The sequence below is a fragment of the Camellia sinensis genome, chromosome 2 (assembly GCF_055761805.1).
Source record: "Camellia sinensis isolate YWXY chromosome 2, ASM5576180v1, whole genome shotgun sequence".
NCBI lineage: Eukaryota > Viridiplantae > Streptophyta > Magnoliopsida > Ericales > Theaceae > Camellia > Camellia sinensis.
In genome coordinates, this window is record NC_138962.1 from 177080339 (window position 1) to 177091029 (window position 10691).

At 33.4% G+C, this 10691-nt stretch overlaps 1 protein-coding gene across 1 annotated transcript; it reads right to left on the bottom strand.

The window, feature by feature from the left end:
* Positions 1-228: 228 nt before the first annotated feature.
* Positions 229-10059, bottom strand: LOC114269528 (Calcium-binding EF hand family protein). The gene is made up of 4 exons (XM_028210858.2): positions 9812-10059; positions 3362-3488; positions 3141-3213; positions 229-827 (listed from the first exon to the last, which is right to left on the bottom strand). Exons 1-4 carry the CDS (start codon positions 9837-9839, stop codon positions 558-560), a joined length of 498 nt encoding a protein of 165 aa, XP_028066659.1. The 5' UTR covers positions 9840-10059; the 3' UTR covers positions 229-557.
* Positions 10060-10691: the final 632 nt, after the last annotated feature.

Consider the following 10691-nt stretch of genomic DNA (forward strand, 5'->3'; position numbering starts at 1 on the left):
CCAGCATGCTAAAAAAACGTAGGACATGGTAACAAATGGTTTAATCCAAGTTAAACCCTGTATTCTAAACCACTTCATATCACCTGCACCTGCACCTGCACCATAGTGAGAAAACCATAAACATTTTGCAACTCTTCCAAAGAAATGGGAAATCTCCCTCATCCAGAGACATGAATTTAATTTCGACCCTCGATAAACCTATCTCACTAAGCCATGAAAATACAGCTCTGGCACTCTCAAATCAAATATACAAATACATAAACAGGCTTTCTTACTGTTTAGTGAGCACAAATACACAAGCCAGGCCCCAAATGTTCCTCATACATTCGATTAGAGGCTCCTCAGAGGAAATTATTTTTAGCAAATCCAACAAAAAAGACATGCACCCAAAAGCTAAATTTATCTCCTTACAAACAAATTCCACATTTATTCACAATTTGTAGCACATAATCAGTCGGCATTCTTAATTATGATAGCAATATAACATGCAGACACTGTTTGTTGATTAAACACAATGTGGAGCGATTCATGTGCAAGGAGAGAAAAGGGTAAAGGGTTCATTCAATTAGATTGCCTGATTTTTGGACCACCACGACTGCAAGGGTCACGATGGATGCATAAACCGAATTGGGTAACCTCTGAACCACCTTGCCAACACCCGGGACACCCTCCGTTGCCCTCTTTGTCAATATTGCAACTGTTGGAGCTACAGCCAACGTAATGATCAGTCCCTGACTAACAGTGATGATCGTATCTGCTGTCAGCTGTTGAATAAATTTTGCAAATTCTTCACGGTCAAGGCGTCCATCATGATTGTAATCATAATCCTGAATCGAAACAAAATAATAATGATGATGATGATAATAAAGAAAAGTGAGGGAAAAAAATCCAACAAATCTATGATTTCTGAAATATAAAAAATTTTACGGTCAATAGTAGCATGATAGCCTGCTGCTAATTGACCTAAGTTGTGAACAAATGCACATGCTTTGAATCAGCGGTGCGTCATTCTTCAGCTGGGTGTTCAAGCCCCGACCCATTGCATATTTGAACACCCAAGCACTCCAACTTTGAACACCCAACAACGAATTTTCAGAACTAAAAAGAATTGATGATCTTCCCATGAAGTTGTAGAGACAAACAATGATCTCATGTATCCATTAATTTATTTGCTTGCGTAAAATTAACATTGATTCTACAAGCAAATAAGTATGATTCTACCAGTTGCAATTGGAACTGTTGAAAATGAAAATCATAAATAAAAATTGATTGCATAACTGAATGGAAGATGTATGGATGAAAATTGTTTGGTTACATGTATTGAAAACGATGTATTTGATAGTATTGATCACAAAGGTACTATAAAACTTTTTCAATAGATGAAAACTCTTCCAGGGCAACTATAAAAATTCATGTGTCTAATATCGGTATATTGAAAGTCTCATTTGTTTGTGATTTGCATAGTTTAAATCTATGTGACCTAGAACGTGAATCGTTCCAATACACGGAATAGGAACAGAAACATGGTACACCATATACTCTAAAATGTGGTACAATAGAAGTAGACTTGTATATATTACACTTAAGAATTTAAAATACTTTTATAATAATTTTCTTTTAACAATTACCTATCCAATAAAAAAATTTCTTTTTTCATGTAGCAAATCATTTCTATGAAAATTATGACCAATTTTTTATTTTTTGTCTTGTCAAAACTTAACTCCCCTTGGATTTTAGTTCATATATTTGATTTTTTTTTTTTCTCCTAAGTTTAACATTTAATGAAATATATTAGAAAACAATTTGGGATCGCTTCGAATCACTAAATTTATCATTTTGAAACGAAATTGTACCCATGTTTTGGGACGTGCGTACTAATACGTAATTCATTAGGGTATTAGTGTTTTCCGGTAACATAGGTTTAAATTAGTGAATTTATTAGAAATAGATGATAAATATTAATGTGCGGTTTTTTTTTTTTTTTAAATATAATCTGCGAAGTTTAAGTTTATAATGGATAAAAATTTCTAAAGCTGCCACTGCTTTGAATGTAAAAAAGCAACGCCCAATTAGTACACATTAATGTGTGTTTGGGAGGGGAAAGATTGAGTACACACCTAACCTTTAGCATAATGCACAAAGTGGTAGCCCCAAGACTTGAAACCATAACCTTAAGGTTATTAGGCCAAATTTCTAAAGCTGCCACTGCTTTGAATGTGTTATCATAAAATGATAGACTACTCAAAGCAAGCAGGACAGTAAAGTCAAAATCAATCATCCTGACGTAAAGCACCTCACTTCCCAATTCATAGTTGCTTCCACTTAGATCTTAGGCAGACAGTATCTTCCAAAATCTAGTAGCTTTAAAAGTCTTCCAGGTTGAGTTGCAGTGGTGATGATCGAAGTGGAAATAAGGGACACTCTCCAACCTCGAGAAGTTATTCCTGGGCTAATCCAAATGAACTAAGAAAGCCTATTACCAACAAAGAACCAAATTATGATTGGGTAGAGAATAAAGTATTGACACATTCAACATGTGAGATGATGTGGGTAAAGTCACTTCTAGAAGAGACGGTTTAAAACTAATGTGCCTATGTGGATGTTTTGTGATAATCCAGTTTTGCATGAGAAAACAAAGCACATTGAAGTGCATTGCCATTTTATGCGAAATATGGTCAGGAGGAAACAGACTAGTACAACCTATTGTAGGTCTGAAGATCAATCAGGCGATGGATTCACAAGACTTTTGAGAAGGCTAAAAGGTTGTATCCAGTACACAAGGCTGCTTAAGGTAGGTTCTAGGAGAGGTAATAGGTAGGCAACCTTATCATTGGGTCAAAGATAGATATGATGTACGTGACGAGTTGAGCATTATAGATATCTTATGCTGTAGCTTGAGGGGAAGTGTTAAAAATGCCAATATTAAATAATAACTCTGTTTTTGTATTGTGTAGTAATAATATTAACAAGATGGGGTAGCGAGACAAGGCCGCATCCTCTCTTCTTTTATTTATCTCGCGTATTACTCTCCCTTGTATTTTCTCCACTTGCATATCTAACAACATTATTACGTGCCTTCACAACAAAGACTACTCTAGAATATTCCAAATTCATCATTTATTAGAACTACCAAACCATACCTTGATCATGGTTCTAACATCTTCTTTGGAAGGGGGATCAAAATGAGGCCCAGGCAAACATTTGTTGATGTCACTACAGGAGAACAATTTAGTCTAGGTAAGACTCAGAATATTGTAGATATTCTCTAGATATTTTTCATCCACAAAACAACTAAATTTAGATGAAAAAATATTTTTCAGTATTTAAACAAAGCACATGGATAGGTAGAAGAACATCTTACTTGTACACAAGCAGCACAGCAATGTACAGATCTGCAAATGTCAAATGAGCTGATCCTGAATCGTTTTTGAAATGGTCATAAACTTTGTCTGTTATCTTTCTTATTTGTCTTCGCCTCCACTCCTTACCTGCACAATGAGTTTAGACCTTCATGTATGAGATCGTTCGTGTCTCCATTAATCATACTGGTACATTGATAAGTATTTACTATTTTGGTAAATCAAATAAAGGAAGAGCAGTTTCAAATTCAAGGTTATCCAATCTGCAGGCAGCAGCAGAGTAATAGCAGTTTCAAATTCAAGGTTATCCCAGAGTTAGATTTGTCAGTCCTGCCTGAACAACCTTGAAGGACATTTTCTTCTTTGCGTTCCCATTTGAGTTCAAAATACATTGAACAAAAAATAAATCTGAACAAAAAAATAAGGGTTAATAAATCCGAATATCCTTCCAATGTTAACAACAGTGTAAAAGCTGAGGAGTCACCATAAGACTCTTCTGCTAGCCTAGGAGTAGGGCTTCAAACGAACCCAGCCGAGCTGAGCTTTGCTGAGCTCGAGCTCGGCTGAGCTCGAGCTCGGCTCGTTTACTTATCAAGCTCGTTTATTGAGCTCGAGCTCAGCTCAATAAGGAATTGGGTCGAGCTCGGCTCGGCTCGGCCCGAATTTTTTTTAAAAAATATTATTTATATTATTTAACATATAAATAATGTATTTATACTATTATTTATATATATTTACATATTATTTGATATATAAATAATATATTTGTTATATAATTTAAATAAAGATAAACGAGCCAAGCTTAACAAACTGAGCTTATGCGAGCTCGAGCTCTGCTCGTTTATTAAACGAGCCTAATATTCGAGGTCGAACTCGACTCGTTTACTAAACGAACCGAACCGAGCCGAGCCAAGGTTATTCATGAACAACTCAGTTCATTTGCAGCCCTACCTAGGAGTCTGAGAAAGTTAAAGAACATCAAATCCAAATGAGAGACTTCATCTCCTATAATGTAAGATGAGGATTTATCCATAGGAAAAAGGTGAAAGCCATTTACTTCAGAGAAGCATTAGATAATTGAATGAACCACATGGTCCACATTATAAGCACTACAAATCAATTTCCTCAAAAAAGAGCAATATTGCCTCACTAGGTCCAAGATACCACAAAAATCTAGTGTGGCCTTCCTCTAAAGAACAGAAGGCCCCACATGCATAACATTCCTCGTCCAACATCTTGTTCCCTCTAGTAGATATTTTGTAAATCTCCTTGAGAATCCCATAACTTTCTAACTTCAAATTCTTCTTTTAGAAATTTTTAGATCAGCTCATTCCAAACTATTCTCTAGAATAGCCAAACCGTCACTTGTACTGCATCCATCGTAAAGATCAAAAATTATGTCAGTCAAACACAGTACTTTATTAAATCAGCTTGTTGAGTTCGTTTTCTGTTGTTCAATTTGAGTAAAATATCATTCAAACAAGCTACTTTATTATTGAAGGCGTGTATCTTTCTCATTGGCAAGTTTTTACATACCCCACTTCCTCAAACATTCAACACAGGAACTAATCTCTAACTTTCAGCACATGCCCGCCAATATTAGAAATAAAATTAACTTCAACGAATCTTCGAAGAACATATATTGTGCCTGTTTGACAGAGCTTAATTACAGCTTATTTCAGCTTTCAGCTTAATTTAAGCTATTTTGATGTATTTAGTTTAGCTTATAGCTTATAGCTTATAGCTTTTTGAAAGTCAGAAATCAGCTTATTCTTTGAGTGGGGCAGGAGATGCTTTAAGAATAAGCTGGAAATCAGTTTAAGCTGAAAGTTATAAGCTATAAGCTGTTGAGACATAAGCTATAAGCACTTTCTCACAACTCTACCAAACAGGGCCATTATACTGGTGAAAAGCATTTTAACATGCAACTACACTATCAGGACCAACAAATAATATTTACAAGGTCAGTAGACAATCTATATTCTACAGGTTATATTTTCAATTCAAAAAGCAAATTTATTACATTAAAACATAAGCAGTAAATCATGTCGATGTAGGTCTTGAAAATTTCTCAGGGTGGCAAAGCATCGTTATATTCATCCTGAGGTAGTCTCAAGGCCAGATTGATTCAATCTTATCTTTGTCACTAGTTAAAACTTGGAAGAAATCTGGTGGCCGTCAAACCATATATATACATAACTCTCAAAGAGAAAAAAATAAAAATAAAAAAGAGAATCCTATAACATTAGAAAATGACAACTTCCTTTCAGTACATGTCAACTGGGTATATTTCCATTCTGCTAACTTCATGCTATCAATTTTTTTCAATAGATCAATAGAAACTTATCTGAGAGCGAAAGAAGAGCAGGGAGAATATAAGAATAACAAATGAGGTATTACAAAGAAGGAGAAGGAGAAGAAGAAGAACAAAAAAAAAAAAAAAAGAGAGAGAACGGGGAGGTGGCACGAGGCACAGAGAGAGAGAGAGCCAATGCTCTTCCAAAATTTTCAACTTTTATTCACCCTCCAAGGGCTAATCTCATTTTCTGGGAGCAAGAATTACAGTTTTGTTTATGTGTGCAGTTTCCATTATTACGGAAATCAAAATGTCTTGAAAACATGAAGGAAGAAAATAATTCTGAGAAACATGGAATTGCTTTTGGAAATTTAAATTTAACTCTCTCTATGAGTAGAAGTGTAAAAATTCAATAATTAAACATATTGAACTTTATGCATTCCATAAAGGAAGATGCATAGAATCAAAAACAAAATATTGACACGAACCAATTGCCATTAACTTAAGATAAAATTAATCAATGTATCAATGAAAAATGTATGTGATTTTAAAGGTGCATGGGCTCTAGCAAATTAGGCTAACCTTGTTGGTTTAATCTTGCATGTTGCATCAATCCTCTCTCATTTGAGACAACTTCAATGTCAAGTTTCAAGATTCTTCAAGGTGATCTTGGAATCATTTTGATGTCTTGAGCGGATCTTTCACATTTGTACATTAACTAATGCAACTTGAATTTTATGAAATTTTGATGAACATATCTTATAGACAAATTTATATTTATTTTTATATACATTATAAAAAAAAGACGGGATGTTTGGAGTCGAAAAGTGATAGATATGAGGGAGCAAGAGTGGAGGGAGAAGATAGAGCTACAGATGTGTAGAAAGACGAAAAAAAATGAATGAATGAAAGTACCAGAGAGAACAAAAGCTCATACAAATATTTCAACTGTGATTCATTTTTTTTTTTTTTTTATCATTAATAGAGAAATTTTATTAAAAGAAAACAAAATAAAAGGTACAAAGAGAAGAAAGGAGGACTAGAAGTCCACCAAATCAGAAGAAAGAAAACTTAACCAAAATTACAATTGACAGACTGCTATCCAATCACTACTAATCAAGGGCAAAGAAATCTCTTTAAAGGGTGATGACACCAAAGCATATTTATCGCACAAACTCCCAATATCTTTTAATTTATCTTCAAAAAATCTTGCATTCCTCTCTAGCCAGATTATCCACAATGCCACACAACTTACACAACCCAAAGGGCTCAAGTGTTCATATTCGAGTCAAAACCCTTGAAATCAATCATAAGCAATTGGACACAATAAAATTGAACCTCCCAATCAATCATTGCTGACTGAAATAATTTCCATAATGAACTCATTATTACAGGACAATGCAAAAACAAAAGTGATCAATACTCTCCTCACCCTAACTTTAAAACGCGTATTTGCACTCCAAATTAATTTATGAGAGTTACATTTGGATCATCAATAATGGACTCAAAAAGTAGTTGCAAGAAGGAAAAAAAAAATGCTAAAAAATGGACCACAATCTTCTATCAATGGTTGCTGTCTCAAAAAATCACCATCAGGAATGGATAGCCAAAAATTCTACTCACTTGCCTCTTGATCATTGAGATTTCTATAAATAAAAAATAAAAAATTCCAAATGCTAGGATACATACATGAAGAAACTGTGGTAGCAATACATGCATTATGCAACTAAGTTAAATGGTAAAAACAAGTAATTAAATGGTAAAAAGAAATCTCACCCCTTCAAACATCCTCCTATCCTTATAAAGAAATTATCTCCATTACCCACGATGATATGAATATGTCGAGAAAAAACGAGAAAAGCATTGAGAAATGAATTACAAAGGAAACCGAGAATCCCCCAATTAACATCACGAGATTCCCAATCATTATCTTGAATTTCATATTTGCTTTTAATGACAGCATGTCATAAAAAGTCACGCTCTATTGGAAATCTCCAAAGCCATTTTACCAAGCACAAAAATCTTCTCAGTTAGAATACTTCCCAAAACAAGACCTCTCCTTATTTTCGGAAGATAAACCACCTCCCAACTAATCAAATAATCTTGTACCCCTTCACCAATTCCTTCTTCTTATTCAACTTTTATTCATTCTCAAATTCGTAGTCTTATTTTTACCTAATAGATCATTTTATAAGTTTTACAAAACCGTAACAAGAAGTAATTACCATATAGAATTACCCCTACCCACTGTAATAACAACTTAAGGCCCAATATTTCATCCCAAAACACTTGAAACATTTAAAAGTAAGAAAATACAAATTTAATTAGAAAATACTCCTAATAGATTTTTAATGACTCGAACTGAGGCATTTTATTTTCTTTTTTCTTTGTCAGTTGTATGAGTAAGGCATTTTCATACCACAAGGACAAACAATAGAAAGGCGCAATATGCTAGAAAAACATTTCAAGGGAGAAAGGAGTATAAAAACCATAGCAATATTATCAAATGTATGGTCCAGATTTATTCTAGGCGAAAATACAATTCAGTGTAGATTTAGAACAAAAATTACACATAAGTGGTAACTTTATACCCATTAATGATTAAAATTATAACTTTTTCATGTATCTATAAAAAAAAATTTTAAAAACTCACTGAATTGTAATTCCCCTTTTATTCTATGCATGGACACCACAATACACCAATTAAATCTTAGTCACATATACACATTCTTTACCCTTTTTCTGGATAAGTATTTTTCCCCTTAATGTTAAGGGGAAATTACTACCCAGTAGTCTTCCCACAAAATTATTACAAAATACAAATTGGTGGAAAAGTTTACAAATTTAATTATTAATATTTATAAAATTTATCACTAATCTGTAACTATTTTTTGTAATATACACTAAATTAAAACTTCCCCTAATGTTAACTCTAAGCCAATTTTACAAAATTTGTAATATACACTAAATTAAAACTTCCCCTAATGTTAACTCTAAGCCAATTTTGTAAAAGAAAAATGACTTAGACCCCCAGTGGGGGTGCTGGGGTCTTCCCTGATTGGCCAAAAAAATTGTTTTTTTTTTTGTTTGGGTTTCAGCCAGTGGCAGGCTGCCACGTGGCACTGGGGTGGTCACTGGGGGTCGGAAGCACTACTGTTTTGTAAAAGAAAAATGACTTAGACCCCCAGTGGGGGTGCTGGGGGTCTTCCCTGATTGGCCAAAAAAATTGTTTTTTTTTTTTGTTTGGGTTTCAGCCAGTGGCAGGCTGCCACGTGGCACTTGGGGGGGGGGGTGGTTACTGGGGTCGGAAGCACTGCTGTTTTGTAAAAGAAAAATGACTTAGACCCCCAGTGGGGGTGCTGGGGGTCTTCCCTGATTGGCCAAAAAAATTGTTTTTTTTTTTTGTTTGGGTTTCAGCCAGTGGCAGGCTGCCACGTGGCACTGGAGAGAGAGAGAGAGAGAGAGAGAGAGAGAGAGGGGGGGGGGGTTTGGTCACTAGGGGTCGGAAGCACTGCTGTTTGTAAAAATATGAGCAGTGGTTCTAAAGTGATCTTTGTGAATAATGTTATGGGTATTAAAGCAAGGGAAAAAAGGAAACTTTTAAGCATAAAGGAAGAAAAATATAAAAACTTCCCTTTCCTTCCCTTGATACTTTCTTAGATACAAACAAAATCCTTGAAATCTTCAAAAACACTTTTTCTATAGCTGTCTCGTTGAGTATAAAACAAAAAATTAAAAATTAAAATCAAAACATGTAAACTGCAGAGAATTTTTTTGAATCTAATGATTCGTGTAAATTTGATTTCCAATAATCCGTTTCAGGCTGCGTTGAATCGGATGGATCATAGTGAAAAATTTATTTCTTAATTTCTCTTTCATTTTCCTTTTCCCCTTAGTAAATCCCTCCATAAATCCTCAATCCAAACACAAATTCTATCAAGTTTTCCAGAAATATTGGGATTTGTTTCCAGATCATAATGAATAGTTCAATTGTTTCTTGTAATTTATCAGAGAGATGAAATAAACCCAACAAATGCAAGCCCAAAAGTCATGAACTTGAATCAAAATCAGGGTCTTTAGATTCAGAAAAATTCATACAACTCAAAACAAATACAAGTTTAAGAGAGAGATTGTAGTGGGTAGTGAATATTAGTACCTTGAATTTTGTCTAAAACTTGTCCCATGTCTGTGGAGCACTGAATCCACAACTACTGGATAGAGAGGGTATAGATCCTTTTTAGCGAGAGAGAGGGAGAGAGAGAGAAAATTTGGAAGCTTCTTTAGCTGAATTTGACTCAGGAAGTTTCGTGTGCTTGGTATTTACTCCATCATCATCCATGCGACATTTGTAGCTTTGACAGAATAAAATAACGAGTAAATTATACTGGTATTTTTTAAAAAATTAGAAAAAAAAAATACAACAATTATCTTTAATTTAGAGTTTTTTCAAATATTTTATATAATTTTTTATTTTTATTTTTTAAATGTACTTACTATACATACACTTGAAAGTTTGCATAAAAAATTAAATATAACAAACTACGAAAATATATTAAATTTTTATATTTTTTAAAAAATTGCACAAATTTTTTTAAAAAAAAATTACACAAGTTTTGTACTTTTTAAGTGTATCTAGATTAAGTAAATCTAAAAACTAAAAGAAAAATTGAAATTTTTAGTTTAAGATCCATGATATTAAGATTTTATAAAATAAAAAATATGTAATATTTTCATAATAGTTGAGATATCTCAATATTTTCACAAAAAAATTTCGACATAGAGAAATTTCAGCATAAAGAAATTTCATCTAGTTACAAAGAAATTTGAAATTTTTCTATGATGATTAAAAATTTCTCTAATAATATTATTGAGAGATTTTAACTAAAACGAGAAAACATATTGAACCTTTCATACTATCAAAAATTAGAGAGGGACATTTTACTAATTTTTTCTTACATTATACTCACTTAATATTTTAATTTTTATTACTCTTAACTCCATTTTCATATACACTTTTGTAATTAAATTAATAAAAA

What these genes read in the sequence shown, in the direction of transcription:
- LOC114269528 (XM_028210858.2), bottom strand. Translation starts at nt 9,839, where the DNA reads ATGGGACAAGTTTTAGACAAAATTCAAG. An exon ending in GCTGTGCTGCTTGTGTACAA is followed by an intron (nt 3,214 to 3,361) that starts GTAAGATGTTCT and finishes GTTCTCCTGTAG; the next exon opens with TGACATCAACAAATGTTTGC. An exon ending in ATGTTAGAACCATGATCAAG is followed by an intron (nt 828 to 3,140) that starts GTATGGTTTGGT and finishes GTTTCGATTCAG; the next exon opens with GATTATGATTACAATCATGA.